The sequence below is a fragment of the Gallus gallus genome, chromosome 3 (assembly GCF_016699485.2).
Source record: "Gallus gallus isolate bGalGal1 chromosome 3, bGalGal1.mat.broiler.GRCg7b, whole genome shotgun sequence".
In the NCBI taxonomy this organism is placed as follows: Eukaryota; Metazoa; Chordata; class Aves; order Galliformes; family Phasianidae; genus Gallus; species Gallus gallus.
Genome location: NC_052534.1, coordinates 46,780,940 through 46,803,406, shown reverse-complemented (window position 1 = coordinate 46,803,406; position 22,467 = coordinate 46,780,940). Strand labels below are relative to the sequence as shown.

General features: G+C 40.4%; 1 protein-coding gene across 10 annotated transcripts in view; it reads right to left on the bottom strand.

Annotated features, from left to right (window-relative positions):
• Positions 1-15,442, bottom strand: part of STXBP5 (syntaxin binding protein 5) — a 105,725-nt gene extending 90,283 nt beyond the window's left edge. For all 10 annotated transcript variants that reach the window (XM_003640994.6, XM_015284281.4, XM_015284282.4 and 7 more), the window contains exons 1-2: positions 15,226-15,442; positions 13,458-13,555 (exon numbers count right to left, since the gene is read on the bottom strand). In XM_003640994.6, the coding sequence (XP_003641042.2) occupies positions 13,458-13,555; positions 15,226-15,378 (251 nt within the window). In that variant the 5' untranslated portion in view covers positions 15,379-15,442. The remainder of the gene's footprint in view (positions 1-13,457; positions 13,556-15,225) is intronic.
• Positions 15,443-22,467: the final 7,025 nt, after the last annotated feature.

Here is a 22,467-nt window from a genome sequence, read left to right as displayed (position 1 = left end):
TAAGATAGTGTTTTAAGAATGATAGTTTAAGAAATTACTTTTTCCCTTCTAGACTTACTCAACACCTTTGGTTTCTGACCTTGCTTAACACTCATTCTAATTGCAATAACTTCAGCTACAGATAGAGAACTGAAGGCAGGAACATTATCAGATCGCAATGTGATTATCACACTCCAGTTTTCATGCCAGCTTCTTTGACATCAAAACTCGCTAGTACACCACAACACCCTTGGTATTTTGTCACGCTATGCGACAGAAATTGTTTCATCAGCTTTTCAGGCATGAGACAAACTTTGCTTAAGCCGCAAAGACTATACCCCGGATAGCGAACAAGAGAGGTTTACAGAATTTTAAACTGCGCTTATAAAAATTATTCTTATTGTATGAAGTACTGAAAAGAAATAAAGTTTGCGTAACCATACTGTTGAATGACACCACAGCTATTGACTTCTTCCCTCTGACAGGAGTCAGAGTTAAGATCACAGAACCATTGTACCAAGTGAGACCAGAGGTGCACCCAGCCCAGATCCATCCACTTTAAGAGCACACAAACCTGGTCACTTCTTGCAGCCTATTCCCTTTACATTCTCAACCAACCACTACTGGTGGATTAGGTATATCACAGACAAATCCTTGTCTAGTCCCTATAGAATCTGTTTACAGACACATCAACTCTTGAGTTTGTCCACACCCCTTCTGCCTGCACTGGTACAACTTTTCTCCACCAACTCCCATACCAATAAACTCCACTGCATGTCATATTCAGATTAAGGAGTGCTTTCTTCTGATGATCAGAGGGCTGGAGCACCTCTTCTATGAAGAAAGGTTGAGGGAACTGGGCTTGTTTAGCTTGGAGAAGAGAAGGCTCCGGGGAGAACCTCATTGTGGCACTCCAGTACTTGAAGGGAGCGTATAAACAGGAGAAGGAACGGCTGTTTACGAGGGTGGATAGTGATAGGACAAGGGGGAATGGTTTTAAACTGAGACAGGGGAGGCTTAGGTTAGATATTAGGAGGAATTTTTTTCACACAGAGGGTGGTGATGCACTGGAACAGGTTGCCCAAGGAGGTTGTGGATGCCCCATCCCTGGAGGCATTCAAGGCCAGGCTGGATGTGGCTCTGGGCAGCCTGGTCTAGTGGTTGGCAATCCTGCACATAGCAGGGGGGTTGAAACTAGATAATCTTTGAGGTCCTTTTCAACCCAGGCCATTCTATGATTCTGTGATTCTTGAATCTCTTTCAAACGTCTAACACTATGTCAGTGAATGCACCCTAGTTTTTGTAGCATGGAATTTGTTGAATGATAGTTGACACAAATTCACTCTCCTCCTTATTTTACAAACCTTGATAATATTTACTCCTTTCTCCTGACCTCTAAACTGGAGAGACCAAGCGTTTTTTTTAAATTTTCTTGTAAGATAGTCATTCTGCTCTCAGTCATTTCAGTTTTCCCTCCTCCAAACCCATGACAGCTTTCTTAAAATGCAGAAATCAGAGAAACAGAGGACTCAAAATGTAGGTGCACCACTGTTTTACACAATAACCAAATAATACTTCATCCTGTTCACTATACTCTTCTGGGTGTGTGCATTGGGTTGAATTCAGACAGGTGAATTACTATTGAATTATACCCAATACTTAAGAATTAAACATTTAAGTAGTGTTCTTGGAATTGAAGTAGAGTCTCTCAAGTTTCTGCAGTCTCACTGGGAATTTATTGCTGGTTATTTTTTTTTTTCCCCCCTCTCTGGCCAACCTTGAAAACAGAGGAAGACTTCATTTATAAAGGACAATGCAACTTTAACCAAGTTTTGGAAGCCTGTAGGTAGGCAACAAACATGCCTTTATTTTTTTCTTGCTTTAGAAACTGATCTGATTAAAAAGAGTCCCAGTAAGGTAACACCTAAATTCTCTAATCTGCTTGAGTACGTTAAGGAAGATAAGGCCATCCTTGAGCACTTCAGGGAAGAGAGGCTGTCCATAACTTTAACAGAGTTGCAAGGACTTACACAATTTCTGTACACTGAAATGAAACACAGCAGGTACTTCTCTTGCAACCAATTCCTGTTTACCTGTAAGAAATTGTGCTGGACTTGGTGATGATCCTTGAATAGTTCTCTACCAACTTGTGATGCTCTATGATTTTGTGAACTGTTTACAGTGATCACTCACAGTGCTTACTATGCCAAGGTAGATGACTCAACCCTCAGGTGCAATAGCAATAACAGCCTCATTTTTAGCTATCTTAGAATGCAGCAAACTCATTAAAATTACAATTGTTAGTGACTAGCAAATACTCATGCTTAAACTACACAACGCCAGATTTCTGGCAACTTTGAAATTGTAATTGCAGATATTAAAATGACCTAACTTTAAATAAAAAGTCCACTCTAAACACAGGTCTGTTCCACAAAGCATGAGATCAAACAGATAATGCGTTCTAATTTTTATTGTTTTTTTTTCTTGTTTGTTTGTTTTACTAACAACTAACCCTCAAATACACCAGCTGTGTTGAGCCTATGGACTTGCAGATGAGTATAGGATAGGCTTTTTTTTTTTAATTAGTGCTGTAGAGCTGTATTTTCACACTGAAGTAACAGAAGCCTTTATGGCTGCTAGCACTAATACTACATTGTAGGCATTACAAGTAACTTTACTGCATTCCATAGGTGTCTATGCCAAGCTCCAGTCCATTTTCTGCGTAAAAAACTACAGGAGGTAAAGAGGCTGCACAAATGTTATCAAGAATGGTCTGGAAACGACAGAATTCACTGAATCCATCACAAAGTGGTGGAATGACTTCAGGTTTAGCATATTGCTAAAATGCAAGAACTGCAGTTCTAAAAATTATTTATTTTTTGAAGGGAACTCTCTGTTAACACCTTCTGTTGAGATGTTTCTCCCACTGGGAATTGCCAGCAGAAAGAATCTATCATCAAAAGTCAGGACAGTTTGCTCAAAAAATGCCAGCATTCTCCACAGTTTATCTCCATCTACTGCCTGAGAGCAGCACTTATTTGATCTGGAATTTGTTGACGGAATGCTCATGTGGAAAGCAAAACAAATGGTTCCTCTAACCTGCCATTATTCTAAAGTTAAAAAGTTTCTGTCCTTCACTAATCACGTAAAGGAAGAGGGGTAAAAAGTTAACTCCTGCCTCTTCTTCAAGCATCCTCTACAGCATGTATAAATTCCACTCTACGTTACTTTCACCATCCACTCCTTTTATTTTTTTCCTTACAATCCCTTTGACTACTGAAGTAATTCACAGTACCTTTATACTTCCACAGGCAATGCTTGGAAGAAAACAGGTAGAGAGTAGGTTCAAATTCAATTTCAAGACAGCCAGAAACGCTGTAGAAAAGAGTTTGGAACTTAAGTTTTTCTTTTCTTTTTTTTTCCAGTTTGTGTAGATGTTTATGCTTTTTAACAGAAAGTACAAAACAAGGTGCTTTGTTTTGCTTTAAAAAGCAGTATTCTGAATGGATGTCATTAGTATTTCAATACTTTACTTTAGAGAGGTAGGCTATTTAATCTCTTTTCTCCAGCTTAGTAACTCATTGGGATTTCTTCCAAAAATGTTGCATTTCTCACCTAATTATTTTAACAAATGAGGGGACATTCCTCCTACTGCCAAGAAATCTCTCCATATTAGTCACTTAAATGGAAATGTATTACAGTTGAAGTGGGAAGGGGAGTTGCGGAGAAGGGGGAGAGGGAGACAAAGGCAGAGGGAAGAGTTGTATTTTGCTGATTGCTGTGGTTTTCCTTTTTATCTGACATTTGAAGGTGATTGTGAAGTGAATTTCACTGTACCAGATCACTATGTGAGTTTGGTACACTTGCAAAGGGAATGCTGCGCAGATTATTGTTATGCATCTCACTGTCTATTAATAAGCATCACTAAAGCTTTAATACCAACACTACAAAGTTCAGTCAAGAATGTTTTTCAACTGTGAAGATGAACATCTGTTCTGTTTAACGAGGTAGTAAGACTGGATAGAGCATATGCTAAACAAATACAGGCAAGTTAATCCTGTCAATTTAACATTAAGTTATCACCAAAATTTAGTATTCTATTCTTCTTCCCTAAAGAGCAAGCAGAAAAAAATCAAATTGCTTTTGTCCATCTGCTGCTGCTGACTGAGTTGGTGTTACGAGGCCAGAAAGAAGCAGAATCAGCTGAATCATCCTTTTAGTTAGCTGTTCTATTAAATATTTCATTTTAACATGAACCAAAGATCTAGTGTTAATCAAACACATACAGAGTACATGCCTGGAAGCAGCCTCAAGAGATTATGCAATGCACTTCTCTGCTCGAAATAGCATGAAACTCATGAGCTAAGATAGTGGCTCACCAAACAGAGGCCTTGCTTGCTCTGCATACTTTCATCAGTTACTTGCTTTTCCAAAGATAAGGCAGCTCCTGTGAATACTTTTCAAGAGAATATGGGAGCAGAACAAGACAATTCATTCTTAGAAGATCCATGGGAAAAGCCTCATGAAAGGGTGAGCTACAGCCTTCTTGAGCAACTCTTACCCCTCTCCACCTGTGCTGCTCTCATGAATGCTGCCTAGTTTGAATGATACTCATTAAGAACTGTTCTGGACACAGAACAGCCATCACAATTATATTATCTCAATTACAAAAAGAAAATAAGCTTCAAGATGCCCAGAAAAAAGGACAGATTTTCTACTACCCTTTCAAGGCGTTTATGAAATAAAGCCCAATGGCATTCAATAAAATTAACAGATAAAGAAAAGATACCAAGTAGCCCTTAGTTACTCCTATCAAAAGGAACTTCTCTACAGAACAGAGATCAGGTAGAGGATTCTGCAAACAGCACTACAGACTTCACAGTACTTTGTCAAGTATTTCAAGACCTGCCTCACTTACAACAAAAAATACGTTTCATATGTTTCAATTAGCTTAGCCAGCACAACCTAACAATCTTCAGAACATTTAATCTTGTACTTTGTTCTCTGTGCTAACAGAGGACACATTTGAAGTTTCACCTACCTTCACTGATCTTGACATTTAAGACAAAGCTTGAAGTGAATGAAAAATCCTCAAGTATGGGAGCACCAATGCAGGGCACAATTACTATGGACGAATGACTAGTGAAAACTGTATGTAAGTAAAAACTGCATCTAATACTGTTTAAGAATTGATCTAATTCATGAACTGATATAGCTACCTTAATAAAATTATACCTAGTATAATTTTTAAAAAAGGAGAAGCTTATGGATCCACAACAAGATTCACAAGATTAGGTATTTGCAGGAAATTATGAAGTCAGAATTACTATTATGCAGACCAAGGCTGTCACCCAGCTGTACAGAACTCAGAAAAGCAAGCATACCTTACCAGGAGAGATTTGAACTGCAAGACTAAACAGTTCTCTCATTTGTGCCAGAGAGTCTTAAACAAGACATCAATGTCAGATCAGACTAAACGATAGTCACAGAAAAAGTACTTTCATGAAAGCACTGTAAAAATCAAGATGAATCAGGATGCAGTACAAATCTCTAGAAGATAGAATTGCTACAGACTTTAGAAGTCATGTAAGGTACTATATCATTCTACCACAGTTTCCATTAGTGAAATATTTCAGTTGTAGCTACTTGTAAAATGATTCTTCTAATGCATCTAAATTCAGTGATGCAAATATGCCAGAAGTTTAAATTATGTCAGTAGAACTTTACTGTATTTGCACTGGAAGTGAAAACAAGTAGTAACTTAATATTCTCTTTGATAAACTCATGAGCTGCATTATTATCAAGTGCATACAACAGAAGTGTCAACACTTCTAAGGTCACCAAAGTACTATCAACTGAATACTAAGAATAGTGTGCCAAGGCATAGCCTTGAATAGCATTCAGGCACCAACTATGATACAGCAATTCAAAGCTAGGTTCAGTAAAATAACTTCTGAAGTTGATTGAATGTGTACTGCCTGCAGGTAACACAAACCAAGACCGTGTATGAGTGCAGGTACCATAAACTTATTTTTCAGACCAGCAAACAGAACTACACTTTGTCAAAGAATTAGATCTCTGGAGAATTAGTCTTGTTTGCTTAACCAGATGCACTTCACAGACCTAAGCAACAGCATTTTTCAAAGAAATTAGAATGATTGATGCACTCCAAGATAGGCCACATCAAGAACAGCAAGTAGAAAAGAGAAGACCCATGAGATTAAAGATACCTACTTAGCACAACATTTATTCTCTCAGAACTGCTTAGGATTCTTTTTTTTTTTTCCCCTCCAAACACAAAACCATTACCAGATAGCAAAAGTTAAGGACAAAGTCCCTAAATACAAGTTTTCCAGTTTTCTTTACCTTCATATAGAATGTAATAATTTACAAGTTGGATTTTTTTTTCCACTGAGATGCTACAGAGATAACCCTATAAAAATAAACGTGCTAAGGGAACTCTGATAAGTAATGTGTTTCACTGCTCCATTGTGTGATTCTGCGACTAGAGGAGCAAAAAGATACGTAGAAAGTAATAACTGCATGCACCTCTGATCATTCTAAAGGCACTCTGTAAGAATGTTCAGCTTTGCCTTGTGAAGCCTTTACAAAAATACAGAGCACTGGGCTCTTAAAAGAAATCTAATGCAGTTACATTTTTCTGCTGAGCAGGAAGTTTTTTTAGGGAAGGCTCACAATCTTAATTTGTACTTTCAAGCTTTATCACATCTCAAATCACGAGCCACTTCTATTTTTCCAGCCATGACTCTACTGCAACTGCTCATTTCTTCTCCTGCAGCAATAATGCTACTTCAGTTCTAAAAGCCCTTCCACAGTGGCTGAGAAACAACAAATCCAGTGAAATGCTGAATTAAGAGTCTAGTACACAGGGTGCTGTACCAGAAGCCTGAAAGCCTAAGCTGGGTCCCAGCTGTCCAATTTCCTACTACGTTTTACCCTAAAATTCTGCTTCAATTCTGTATGGATAGCAAATACCATAACACAAAGTTGTATCAACTCAGTGATACACCTCTCAATAGTTTGGAGATGTGAGAAAACCAGCTTCACTAATGCCAGAGTAAAATCTGCAGCTTTGAAAACTTCACACACTTTCCAAAAGACACTCCCCTCCCCAAGCTCGCTATGGCCCAGAAAGTTTCTAGCTGCATTAGGTTTCCACCTTGCCGGTAAAATAGCTACAACAGAGAAGAAAAGATTTCATTCTAAGATTCATTTTCATAATTTACAGTATGAGATTCAATGCAATTATACTTCAGGTACTCAGGAACAATAATGGTTATACCACAGTCTGTTGCTTTGTAGAAATACAATACAAGCGATAATGCTTCAAACAGGAGGCGCATGCAATTTACTTGCTTTTATGAATTATCTCCAAGCGTAACTTTTAATTTAAGAAGTACACTATCCTACATATTAGGATGAATTCAGTCAGCTTTATCTGTATAGGATTAACTTGCTATAAATCCTCGCCTTTTTAAGAGTTCTGCATCACACCGTATCATGTGCATCACATCATTTAAGCCTCATTTCATTCCAGCGTATTCAGAGGTTAGTTGATTTTCTTCAATAAGAAGAGGGAAAAGCAAGCATTGCATTGAAAGCAAGCTACGTGAGTGCCAATGATACTCATGTGAAATAAGCACTGAAAGAGGTGATAAGAAATATAGTGCATTTATAGAAACGGAAACGTGATAAGATTAATGTATGCTACAACCAAAGCACATTTCATTTTTAAACTACTCTTCTATGTGAACTGGATGGTAAGGTAGTCAATGAACGTTTTCTTATTAATAGTTAATCACAGAGTTGCACTGGCATGACACTACTATAGGATTTTTAGAGGCTTTATTGATGCACCCTTCTTAAAACAGGAAAATTTGTTCAAATTCTAGAAGCGTACACACGTAAATTGAAACTACTCAGCATACAAATGGCAAAAAACCAAACACCTGTTACTCAAAAAAATAGCACAGTTTGAGTTCAGTGGATTCACAGAATAGATAAAAATCAGAATCGTTTAGGTTGGACAGGATCTCTGAAGTTCAACTGCTCTAGTCTCCCACCTAAAGCACTGTCAACTGTACAATTTGATGCTTGGTCTGGGAAACTGAAATCTTTGCTCTGAATAATGCAAACAGAACACCAGGCATTGCTCAGGTGCCCTGAATTCAGAAGGCAAAAACAGCAGGTAAAGAAGTACTTGAAAAAAAAATAAAACCAACCAAATAAAAGCAACTTGATGTTTCAGTAAGAAGGGGAAGAAAACGGAAACCAACCAATTAGACTTCCTTCCGTATTTGAACAATTCAAAGGAAAAAGTATTTTTAATTGATATAACGTCACAAGTTTAAAACAGAATTTTGTTACAGCTTCAAAGATTTCACTGAATTGCTTGAATTCTATGGTATACATTTACAGCAAAACTATCCAGATGCTCTAACAAACATTTCATCAGAAACTGCATGGACTCACATATTCAGGCTTTGAGCTATTTTGATCAAAGAATAACAGTTGCAAGCTCTTCTCACAAAGGCCAGAGAATAGAAGTTAGAGAAAGCAAGTTTTACATGCCTCATATGAAAATTTCAGCCATTTGCTTATATAACCGTCTTCTTTTACTGCTGAAAAGAATGGGGGGAAAATGAACAGATGCTGACATTCAGAACGACTGAAATTTTCACATATTTACTGACAGAATGACAAACAACTCAATTTTTCTCCTTCCTGTGAACTGAGTTTGCAACATGAAAAAAAAAACCCACAAAAAACAAACAAACAAGATTATAGCCCTTTCTGTTTGAGAATAAAATGTCCTAGCCATACACAGTCAGTGTGGAAGGCACCTAACACTTACTCTACTAGTACCCCCTTTATTTTCAAGGCCTTCTAGTGGAAGCAGTCTTACTTTTAGAACTCTTTCCATCATGAGAGAAACTGAGAGGCAAGCTGCGAATGACTTTCTTTTTTTTTTTTTTTTAAGATATGAAGCACCAATAAAAATACCACGTTCATGTTGGCAGGCAATCAAAACACGACTTACTTGATACACTGTCCTAGTTTTGCTGTCGAGAAATTGAAGCACAGAAAACTAAATATCTAGTTTAAGACGGAGTAGTTAAACAGCAGGTTTCCTTCAAATTATCTGCATTAGCTTCAAAGCTTATCTCACTTCCTATCATAGTCATCCGAGCTTATCTGTTTGTTTTCAAGTTCAGAGCCCTGTAAAATTAGTAATGTAAAATTTGAGGAGATAGATAACATCCTGAAGACAGACAAATCCTGAAAAGTTTTTTTGTTTTTTTTTTTAACCTTCCTCAAACTTGTTTACAGTTTAAGTGCTACTGTGTTCAGGTCGTGCTTGACTTCTACAGGGACTCTTAAATGAAAGAGCAAAGGCAACTGACAGCATAGAAGCAGATGCCATCCATTGTCCATTGACACTAAAAGCTGCCAGGGTGCAACGCAGTGGAGTCTGCCCAATTGCACTGTGCTGTACGTTAGACCTAGAGCCTCATTAGGAGGCTTTGAGTATGTGCTGGCAAAACAAAGCACAGACAATTAATATGGATGAAACTTCTTAGATACGCTGGACTACGTGGCCTGCTGTCATGATTCAAATACATCCAGGAAAGAAACATAGATGAACATTTTGCAGCTCAATATCTAACGTATTTGGAACCAGAGACCAAAAGGTGATAGCAACATTAAGGACAGCTAAATGGTTTACATGTGGAGAAGTTAATATTTACAGCGACAAGTGTTTATGCTGATCATTGAAATTTAACATCAATAAACAGTGAGAAAGTTGTTCCTTGTGGTGAATACGACCACAAAAGAAAAAAAAAAAAGAAAAGTAAGCCAGAGACTGAAATGCCACACAAAGACCAGGCCACCAGCCAAGACTCAAAACACTTCAACCATATGGAATGAGTGTCCTTCAGTCAACACAATGAGTTCAGAAGAACAAGCAGATCACAGTGAGCAGATAATTGTGTTTGCAAGATAAGTAAATTTAAGGTTTTAATGTCACTCAAGTGTGCTTCTACTCTAGTTCCTATCTCATCATTCAATCTTCTCTGCAATACAGAAAACAAAATCAAGCTCCTCAATTACTTTTGAGAGATCCTAATATCAGAGAGAATGGTCATGCCAACTGGGTATGCTATGTGAAGTGCAGTGGGTCCAAAATCTGATAGCTCTTCAGGTTTTCTACTAAGCTACACACTAACTTTTCCCAACACAAAACAAATAAACCAAGATTTTCCTTTGTAGCCGAAAACAGAATAAAAGGAAGAACAATCATATTAATAGCTCAAAATGTTCTTTTCTATTAAGGATAATATTCAACTAACAGCAACCTGTTTCAGAAACACTTGCTTTTAGGTCTCCTACCTAAGTTTGAATTAGAAATATTTCTAAGTAACTCGGGAAGTGAAATCAAGACGGACAGTGAGTACTCAGACTATCACCTTGATGACACACAAGCTTGAAGTACTACATTAAAAGTAGTCCCTTCCTGGTGCTCTTAGGGACTTCTCTGCCTCTTAAAATTGTTGTTTATGGGCATGCAATGGCACACGTTCTGTCTTCAGGACATTAACTCACCAACTCCATGATGCTCTCCTCTGAATTTAACTGACTGAGACCAGACAGAATGTTAACAAAGTGGTAATTGTCCTTCCAATCTGATTGGTTAAAAACACATTCTGCACTTTAGTATTTCCACTTGCACAATTATATTATGGATTCAGAGAGCTTAATACTACGTCGATGTTATTTGTCTTTACTTGCCTCTGTTTGACAAATATGCAAAACCAGTAATTCTCAGTGTATGCCTATCAACAGATTTTCGTTCTTTAGAAGAAGTTTTAGTTCTGATGTTACAAGCTACTGTACCAATAGTAGAGATAACAGTATTAGCCAAAGAAAAATACATTTTAATACCCAAATACTTGCAGACTCCTCATAATTAAGAACAAGATGAGAGCATGATTAAGAAAATTTGTGCTCATGTGAATCTTTTTCAAACAATATTGGTTTTGAAGTTAAAATAACTGAACTGAAAATTGCTCAAATACAAAGAACAAGTTCTATAAAGAGGTTAGCTCATTAATTGCTCAGAAGTGTAGTACTGATTTCTTTACATATTAATGAAATCTAAAACAGGTTAGTGCATTACTTTATTTAAGAACATGTTATATTTAATATCTTCTCAAAAAAAAAAAAAAAGTACTCAAATTGTTCCTCCAAAATTGATCATGTCACCTACTTGCAACAGATAGGACCTGAAAGCCTGATATGTCTATACTCGATGATGCAAGGAGAACATTAATACCCAAGTCCCATCTGTTAGTAGGCAATGAAGGAAGCATTATTCTTCCTTTACTCCTATATACTCATAACAGAAGAAAATAAAGATTGACTTCCCTTCCACTTTTAGAATTTAGTTCCCAGTGAATATCTCCTTAGTGACTCACAGTCTTTCTACTCCACATCTCATTTTATAAGGCACACTTCTACAGCTCTAAAGAGTAAGCTGCTCCCACTGTAATGAATCCTTACACAAAAGGTATTGTCAGTAAAAACCTTGGTGAATAAGTTTCCCTATGGGTCAACAAGAACTTTGTCATTGTTTTTATCCATGAGCACTAGGGTGAAAAACAGCTTCTGTAAGTTTCACTCCTTCCCAAAAGGCTGTTCTTTCTAGGTTTCACTTGTCAGAAACTGAGAGGCTGGTTTTACATTTCAAATTTATCTGAATCCATCCCTTTGACCACACCTCTCCCTCCTCCCAAAGAGTAAGCAATCACAGGAGATGCAACTTCTGCAGCATTGATGGCTTACTATGCTAACCCACCAGGCTAAACGATGGGCTTTAAAACATTTCTTCCAAGTCTACAAGTCAGTACTGAGGATACTCATCTCCAACAAGGAACTCAAACATTTCAACCTGTGTGAAACTTCTTCCCTACAGAAATAAATTTTCTGTTACTATTACGCTGCTTCCTCTCACAATAACTCTGTTGCTTCCCTCACAATCCTGCTGGACTTATCTTGATTATCTGAAAAACAATTCACACTCAGAGAAATCACAGGTATAGCAATAGCCACGTGTCAGTAAATAGGTTTTTAATCAAGTCATCATTAGCCAACCTGCAATGTCGTATCACCCTAAACTACCTCCTGCATGCAAGCTCTAAATCCTTGCATTTTGTTCTCTCTCACCAACCTCAGTCTTTAAGTTTCTTTTTGTTCTCTCATCTATTCTACTAATATGACAATAACTAACAGCTCTGTAACACCACATACTCTCCCTTCATTTAAATAGAATACCTCACCTTTTAAAGAACTAGAATTTATTAACTGTAGTTTCAAATACAGCACTGAGAGCAATGCATGGTCACTACACTTGTATGTTGAGACCTTGAGAGCTCATAACATCATAGTATCATATAGGATATTTCAGTTCAGCCTCTGATTTAATCTTGAAGTTCTACCTGTTCAACTTGTAAAAGACAACCCTTTCAAATGCAATTAACTTTAGACAGGATGGTGATGTTGCAGAAGAAAACAAACAAAGCAATATCTACTTGCAGAGAAATATAAAGAAATAGAAATATAAATGAGGATTAACTCAATTTTTCTAGCAAGATGGCCTAAGCCTTTTCCAAAAAGGTCAGAGTTTATGCAGCCTCAGAACAGCAGAGATTTCAACTCATTCTACTCTGCTGAGAAGTTTAAGCAACGGCAGTGCAGATTAGCAAGTCTACAAGGCACCTTCTTTTAAAATGAAGTTGAAACACGTCTGTTATTATGTGGCTTGGATAGTACCATATGGATATGGTACCATATGGCTACAAACATATGGGCAGTTCACTTTTTAGTGTACAGAAAGAAGTGGGGTTACTGTTGGTTTATTCCATAAATTCAGTCTGCTCACCTCAGTTGCTTGCAAACCATCAGTGAAATACCACTCCTTCGCCCAGTATCATCCCACTTGAAAGCCGTTTGCAACACAGAAGTAGTAACAAGTAACCACAGTATTGTGACACTTCTCTCAACAGTAAGGCCAACAGAAAAAACACAAACAAAAAAGCAACATGGAATTTCAGAATTCTGCTGGATAAAGCAATACAATGAAAAAGATCTCAGACTAGGCCTCTCTTTAGATTCATAGTCAACTGGCATGAATCGACAGCACATTGGTAACCCTCTACAAAATACATATATTAGCTTGAAATGATGGGAACTAAGCAGCCATACCTCTCATAACACAAACACAACTTGAACTGATATGGAATATGCGGAAGAGTCAAGCCCCCTGCCAACAGCACACAGGCCTTCTTCCCCTCCTGCATACCTGGTTCCCACAACATGTTTGAGCGGCTCCAGCAGCTGAATGAAGACATCTCTTGTGTGAGGTACACTGATTTCCTTTTCAGAACAGGAAAGGATACAGTCTTAATGCTCCAGTCTGGGTCCCGATGGCCAGTATTTTCTGAACGGGATCAAATGCCAGGGCTGAAGGTTGATAGGGGAAACCATGGCGTACAGTCTAGCAAGTCAGTGCACCATAGTGATGATGGAACAAGCAGTAGACCAAAAATAAACAGAATCAATATCATATGTTAGGGAATGAGATTCAGTGTCAATGACTATTACGGAACCAAAGCATTTTAATAACAGACTAACAGCTGGCTTATAAGAAAGAACTATAAAAGAGATATAGATATATATATATATATATATATACATCAGTCCAGTCATTCACTTGCTGAAACTTAATGTGAATTTTGCATTATCACTGTACAAAGACTGTATCAGCACAGCATTCCATTTTTTTCATCTACTTTCTTTTCTGACTATTCCTATTTCCCAGCCCTAACAAAGGCACTAAACAATTAAAGCCTGACTTGTTCCTAGGAAGTTTGGAAACAAAGCCAGATCTGCCATCAGAACTGCTACAAATTACCACCCTCGCTTTTCAGAGAATTGCCTCAATCTCACTCCAACAGGCCCCATATGACAGTGCAACCTCTCAACACCTTCCCAAAAAAAACCCCAGCAACCCAGCCTCCACACATTTCTCAACCTCTGTTTCCATCCAAAAAAAAACTCCTGAAATCAGACAAAAACCAAATCCCCACCTCTCAAAAGCAAGAACCTTTTAACCAAGGAATTAAAATAAATAAAAATGAAGCTATTCACACATTTAGGTTTCTGATTGGCCAAGACTAATTTGGTAATTGCCCAAGCAAGAACTCCATTGCAGTTCTCTGGCTGCAATCAATCAGAATCAAGAACAATAGGAACACCACCTATTCTTCCTTCCTTTACAGGTGTACAGCGTGAGCCACACGAAGGGCAGCTTTTCCATTTCAAAACCTTCACCGAAAGCGGGCTTATTTAGGACCTCATCAACGCATAGCGAACTTCTGCTATGCTCCTTTCCTTCAGTCAAGTTGCAGATACAGCCCACAGCTCCTAGCATTTCACACAGTGAATAAAGCCTGCGTGGCAATAGCTCTGCTCTTTCCCACGTCCTTCAAGACCAACTTGTAAAAGTGGCAGCAGCGCCTGCAATACCACAGAAAGCAAGGAGGAGAAACCGCAAACAAGCTCAGCCATATCACGCTTGGCCACGGGTGCACGGCGAAGATAAAAAACGGGTATTGATATTCAAATCAGTTCTTATTCCTCTAGGTACAGCTGCTGGATTAATTCGCTGCATCATTTTCCAAAGCGTGCAGCCACCAACTGCAGTTCTTGTATCGCACACAAGCAAATAGGAGGAAAAAAAAAAAAAAAGAGGAACTTTTCTTCCGTCTCAAGAGAACACTCGCAACAGCAGCATCAGCCGCTCGGCAACACGCTGCAGCGAAACCGCCACGAACGTCCACAGCCTTTTCCAGGCGCGAAGGAACGGGACGAAAGCGTTTCCAAACAGCACAGGGCTACAAAGCCTCCGGGCCCGTCGGCAGCGCCTTCCACCGAGCGCGCTTAGCTGGGCAGCGCTCCTACCCGCAGCCATCCCGCGGTAACACCGAGACCACACGCATCACGCAGCCCGGAAGGCGACGGCCCCTGGAGCTCTCCGGGAGCGATGGCTGCGGGAAGTCGCCCGCCGAGCCCCGGGCACACGCACCCGCCGCCCTTTCCCTCCCATCCCTCCCTCCCGGCACGAGATCGGTACCCGACCGGGCCCCGCAGAGCCGCGCCGTTCACCTTGCAGAGCTGGAAGTGCTCGGACTGGAGCGTCTCCTGGATGTCGCTCTCCCGGTTCCCCGCCTGCTGCTGCTGCGAGGAGGACGACGCCGAGGCGGCGGACGAGACCGCCGTCAGCCCGTCCAGCACCTTCCTGATGTTAAATTTCCTCATGGCTCTCGGCGGCGGCGCTCCCCGCTCCGCTGGCCTCGCCGCTCCCGGCGCCGCCGCCCGCCCCGCAGGCGGCAGACGAGCCCCCGGCGGGAGGGAGGCGGTGCGGGGGCGGCCGCGCTGCTGCTCTCCCGCCCGCGGGGAGGGCGGCGGGCCCAGACGCTAGTCCGGCAGCGCGGGGCCGCTCCGCATCGGGGGACGGAGGCTGGAGCCAAGCAGATACGAGCCCGTCAGCCCGCCGCGCCGACCGCCCGTCCGCGCCCCCCCGCCTCACATGGCGGCGGCCGCGGCCGCCGCTGTCACCCGTCCCTACGTGCGTGCGCGTGTGTGTGTGTATGTGTGTGCGCGCTGTCCGTGCGGTGCGTGTGCCGGCTCCCTCCCGCCGCAGTCTCGTTCCCCTCCCCTCGGCTCGGGTACCCTCCGCCTCCTCGGAGCTGCGTGTGCCGCCAGCCAGTCACCGGCGGGATGCTACCGGCGGCCGCCCCCACAACCACCACCACCGCCGCCGCCACCGCCGTCCTCCCCCTCCCCCCCCCCACCCATCCCGCGCTCGCCCCCCTTGCCTGACAACGCGGAAGCGCAGCGCCCCGGGGAGGAGCGGCGGCGGCAGCAGCTCCCAACCTGACAGCGGCGGGGCGGCCGCGCATGCGCGCAGAGAGGGCCGGCACCCGGATGTGGCGATGCGCGATCTCCCCCGCAGCGCCGCGGAGCGCGGAGCGGACGGGGCTGCGGAGCGCTGTGAGCGGGACGAGTCCGGCACCTCCGTCTCGGCGGGAACCCGAAAAGACGCGGACACGGTGCTGAGGAGCCGCCTCCTCGCGTTACCAGGCCGCGTTAGGGCACAGCAGCAGCTACCAGGCGTTGCTCCCCGCTGGCGGACAGGGGTTCGGGTTGTGCTGCCCATATTCCGCTTTGCATTTAGTATTCGAGTGCATTTTTCTGTAATCTGTTCAGTTGTTCCCTAACAGTTCTTATTCTCGCCTCGGTCATAATGTTTCTGAAGGTACTGTTTGCTTCCTGGACTTCCTTTTTAAGTAAAACAAACTAGACCAATTCCCACTGCTGGAGGAAGCTTGTGTAGGTGTGATTCAGGACGCCGGCCTGCCCGTCCCAGCTCAGCGCCCAGCAAAGCCAAAGCCGTGTTTACAAGGGGTGTTCCAGCCTGCTAGCTGGGCGTGCTTTGTTAGCACTGTCAGCATAACAGCGCACAGATGGATAAGTGCAATCAGAGTGCTGCAACACAGCCATAATAATATCCTCAAAGGTAAAACTCCCACAGGCTTACACCTGTAAGTCGCACGCCAATTTAAAGCTGTGTTGCACACAGACATCACACGGTGATGTGTGGATGTTAGAAGGCAATCGGGACAGCTTACGTGTTCTTGTGAAGTGACTGCCTGATGAACTCACAGAGCTGTCCACATGTGTTACTGGGTTTCTTGGGCACTTCCTCCACTCACTGTGTGGTAAACATGTGAAAGCATGCCTCCGGAGATGGCAAAAATCCTGTAAATAAATAAAAGTAGACTTAAGAATTACTCAGTAAATACATAAGAATTTATTTCATTTTAAGAGAAATTTCATCGCCTTCAATTATCCAGTATATATTTAATCTAACAGTTTCTAAGTTCTAATGTATAATCTTTTAGTCTATTCATACATGCTCACTGCAATGTATTAAGCTGGGAAGACAATTATTGAAACTCAACTACGTTGGACTAAATGGTAAACATTGATTGTAACAGGTAAATATAATCCATACACGTATAACTTTAAGATTGCACGTAATAGACCATCTAAGTCCTGTTATCAGTGTATGTCAGGTCAGGTCCTTCAAACACTCCTAGCTATAACATTCATATCACAACTAGTTTCATTAATTATGGTAATATTAATCACAGACACAACAAACTTCAGAACATGCAGACAGATTAAAGGCTTTAATAAGCACTCTTTGCATAGTTCAGTCACATTCATTTTTTTTTATCTCATGTACTTGGCCCTTGAATCCATTTTTTACCTCGATTATACATTTTTAGAGACAAGATAGAACGTTACTTTCTGTTTAGATCAGCAGTGAACATAAGGAGGACCTCATTCATTGTTATTACGTTGTACCAATACTTGCAAAAATTTATGCTATATATATATTACAATATATACAGTGTTGATACAGCAGTATTTCTCTTCCTTCATGCTTTTTAGTTGATATCATGCAACATATCAGCTCCTGCAAAAAATGAATGACAACCTTCTCTTGCACTGGGACATCAGTGAAGGCCGTAGTAGGACCTTCATTTTATAGTTCAGCAAGCATCACCATTATCTCTGGATTTAGCTGCTATATTTCAGAGCTTCTGTGAGGTCTCCTGCTCTTACCCAATAACCACATCCTGTTTACTAATGAGGCTGATTCTGTGTAACCTCTGTACTTCACGTTGCCTGCTTGGACCTTCTGGACTTTGATATCTGAAATCTCTTGCCAGTGTTTTATACCCCTGTCCAAAGCTTAAGTGTCTTACACAACTGAGGAGTAACCAAGTAAACATCTTTGTGCTCAACTGTGATAGGGTTTAGTTGTGAGAGAGTTAAATGTTTATGAGTCAGCCTCCAGCGGCACGTCATCATGGGCTACACAAATCCCTGCTACTAATTTTGCCTTTGGTCTTCTTTGCTTGCCTTTTCTTACTGATCCTGTCATTTACTACTCCTTAAAAAGGGGAGAAAAACCCACTTGCTCACTTCTTGATCCATTTTCTACAGGTGCTACATATGCAACCGCTATTCCTTGGAAGTGTTTGAGGCATGGTGCACGTAGGGTTGGGGCATGTGCCAGTGCAATCTCATGGACTACAGCTGGTGTAGGTTCGACTTCATTTGGCGGGTCTTTAGCCTCAAGATAATCACAAAACCTCACTTGGTTATAATGTATGCTAAGATTTGGTGAAATTATCCCAAAGGATTGGGTGGGTAGTAAAGGGACAGGTCCACTCACAGTGTTTGTCATTAATTCATATATATGCCCAGAAGTGTTATTGGTTGTATTCAGAGAAAGTCATGTATAGGTAATTGGCACACCATAGTACTCTACTCAGCATGAAAAATGAAAGGACCATCAGAAGTCCCTGGAGGTGTTCAAGGCCAGGTTGGATGGGGCCCTGGGCAGCCTGGTCTAGTATTAGATATGGAGGCTGGTGGCCCTGCATGCAGCAGGGGGGTTGGAGCGTGATGACCCTTGAGGTTCCTTCCAACCCAAGCCATTCTATGATTCTATGATTCTATGAAGTGTCCTCAAGACCCCGCTTAGCCTGTAACTTCACTAAAACTTTTGACTGTCAGTCAATCCAGGCTTTGAAGACTAATGAAGAAGCTTAGCTTTCCTGAAAACTTCTTAGTGGTGCTTAGTCACTCACTGCAGAGTCAGAATTGACTGAGATCTAGCCAAACATTTCCTTGCCATAAATAGAAAGAAGCTGGGAAACATCTGAACTAATCTTATTCACATTGTTCTCCTTAAAGTCATTGGATAGGACAGCATAGCCACAGCTTCAAGTGAGTTTTTGAGTCTTTCCTGGCTGCTGGGAAACTGCTCATTCTCTAGACCATGAACTGTTGCCAGACAAACATCTGCAGTTTTTTTTTTTCCCCATTAACCTAAATTGGTGATAAATTGAAGGAGGGCTTCCACCTGGAGATGGGCTTTTTGATATTTCTGCAGCTTACTTGAAATACGCTATAAACAAGAAGGAAACAGGGAGCACGTAGCTAGTCAGCCCCTAGAAAAAAAGCTATAATAGCACATGCCGTAACCTCATCTGGAAATAAACTGTCTACTCTTTGTAAATCCATCCCTTTCAGAAACATCCTAATTGACCAAGCCTGCATTCATGTGATGAGTTCCTCCTGCATCTGGAAGCCACTGTGGTTTTTGTCAGGCACACAGATTATGGGTCCATTTTATTAAAGACCTATGGAACAGCATGACTAACACTTAGTGTATGGATGCCACTATGCTGTATGGGTGCAAGGCAGAAAAAGGACACATCCTACTTCTGAAGGGACTGCACCAATATTCCTGCGTGCTCAGCTCTGATCAGCCAGTATGATGACAAGTATATATGTTGGTTGTTGAAACATGAACCAGGAGGACTCCTCAGCATTAATCTACATTACTAGTGGAGGTAGTAATACACAGGTGCTAATGTAGTTGTGCGTTGAGCTAGGGTGTGGCAAAAGAAAAAGGTATGTCAATCTTAGGAAACATTTTAGGACATCGTTACCAGTTAACCAGAGTGAATCTGCCTGCTGGCAGATATCAGTGATCTGTGGTGAAAGGCAAATAGCTACTTACAGTACACTAGCAAGGAGAAGCACGTAAGACAGAAGGAATGAATGACAACAGCCCTATTCAATAGAAGCATGAGACTTGTAAGAGAGATCATACATTGTCTTGAGTAACTCATACACCTTCGTTCCGCTATTTTCACCTTGGACTAGACAAAGTCATTGTCAGTTATTCAAATGTACACAGAAATGTACTGTTTCTAATGAAAACACATTCAATGCTTATTATCTATTGACATATTTACATATTATTTTCATCTTCACTAAAGATACACAGTTCTTTCAAAAGATGTTGCAGGTAAGCATCCATCTATCGTTCTTTAAATAAAAAAGTAAATTATGCCAAAGTAATCTTTGAGGAGGATGTTAACACTACTGCTAACTGCTTTGTTTTCAAATTTACTTCCATTATTTTTAGCCATGTCTTCACTACCTAAGGTTAGTCTGACTGATCTGGCACCAGCCAATCCTTTCCTTTTATTACTGTCTTCTGAAGGAGTAATTTATTTTTCTGCTCATCCAAATCTTCTTTGGCCACTGCAAGCACTTAATTTTGTTCTTACGTTGTACTAAAGATGCACAGTTCTTTTTTGTTCATCCAGTCTGTCAATTTCCTCTGCTTTCTATATCACATTTCACTTGAGCCTCGGCCAGTTCACCGTTAAGAACCGAGGTATTTCAGCCCCTGGCACCTACACTAGTCTCCTGCTCTTAGTTATAACAGTCTCCTCAGTTTTCTTTAACCCTCTGATGGTAATGTATTGATGGTACAGTATTTATTCTTTTTTGTTCATGATTTTCTCGTTTAAGGAGCACAAAGAGTCCGAGGAGCAGGTTTCAAAATTCCTCCCTTCCAAGAGGATACTCTGCAAGCTGCGGAAATCATCTCCTTCTAGCACCTGCATTCTCTTTGAAAAAATAAAAAAATAAAAACAAAACTACTGAGTAGAGGATAGATTCTCTTTTCCTGATATCTCCCTCTGGATTGTATCTACTAATCAGGTGGAAGGCAGAGTTTCTGAATTAAAATTCTCATTTTCTTATCACGACTAGGCACCGCCAGGGCTAGGTTCCTAAGATGTGTTGTTTGAAGTGCTGCATTGTGCTTAGGCTCCTAAAATCTACATATGTCATCCTTTGGATCTGATTCTTTGTCATTTTTTTCCATTCCTCATTTTATTTTTATCCATACTCTGATTCTGTGATACTTTCTTGTGTAGGAGTTCATCATATAGTGTTTATCTCTCACTTGAGCTGGAGTGTCTTGGAGTTCCTGATCTCTGCATATTTATCATAAAGTCTTTTCTCAGATACTTGTAGTGGACTGAGATTTTTTTATAGGAAGAACATGTAATATATGCATTCAATATTTAAGTTAAATCAGGATGCTCCAGTTTTCTCCTTAGTTGTCAGATGAGACTACAAATAATGATATTGAGGAATTTCTAACTTTAACTTGACTTAGGCCATCTCTTCAACACATAATTAATGTTATGCTCCCTTCAGTTCCATCAGTGCACCTTCCTTACCTGGAGAAAGATGATTACACAACTACCGACAAAACTTGGATTATTACTTGCAGTAGGTCATATTTCTTCTGTAACTGGATCTATTTTGAGAAGTACTTGAAACATGTTAATGCAGAACCATACAAACAGAGAATAACAGGTTGGAAGGAACCTCTCATGGTCTCCTTGTCCAGCTGTCCTTGTGGTTGTAAGCTAGATACAACTCCAAAGTTAGATCATGTTTCTCATGATCATGTCCATTTTTTTAGCTTCTCCAAAGATGGAGATTCTTGTAGCCTCTGCTTTTGTCTTATTACAAAAAGAGAACAGTTTCTTGTTCTGTGCTTCATTTCTCATGTTTATGCTAATACACCCCAAACAGGTTTTAAATGAGGCACAGCATCCAGATAGAAAAACTATGGACTAATACTCTACTGAGTAATGAAAATTGCTTTGTATGTATTTATCATACACTTTTTATGGTATCCAGTCAATTATAACACAAGTACTTCTTATTACAGTGCCACTTTGAGACCTGCATAAGAGAGTGAAGCAAAATAGGAAATACAGTCTGTCTCCATTAAAAGGCAGCAAAATATTACAAGTGAAATCAACACAAGCTTTATATAATAGTTAAATTAAGATGAAGTATGAGTGTCTGCCAAGAGAAAAAGGATTTTCTTGGACTAAATGAATTAAGCTAAAACATAATGGACAAAACTAATTTGTCCATTCTTAAACAGAGTCATTGTGCTGCAATTTCAAAAAAAAATGTCCTTCAGATTTAATGATCTGTTTATATACAATATTTTGTACAGAGTGTAGCATTTCAGACAGGATCTTTCATCAGTGAGTCATTTTAAGTGACTAACCTCTACAAGGAAAAAAACCCCACATATTTTATTACTGTCAATTGTAATTACAGCACATTAGTCAGGAGGAAATTCCTATTGTACAGTAGTTTAGCAATCTAGAAAAGTACTTGTTAAGACTTCAGTATCATTAGCCTTTGATTAAAAAGACTAGTATTTCACTGGTAGTTTTCTTCTTACTTAAAAGTAAAGTAAAATTATATAAACTGCAAGGCTTAAAAGCAAGTGAACAGGCTATTCTTTTAATGATGTCGAAGCTAGAGGATCCTAAATGTGCGTACGCTTCATTGAGTTTCAGGCTTTTTATTTCTTTTGCATTTATTTTCATTCATGTTACCATTTTTCTGTGAATATACATACGTTATTAA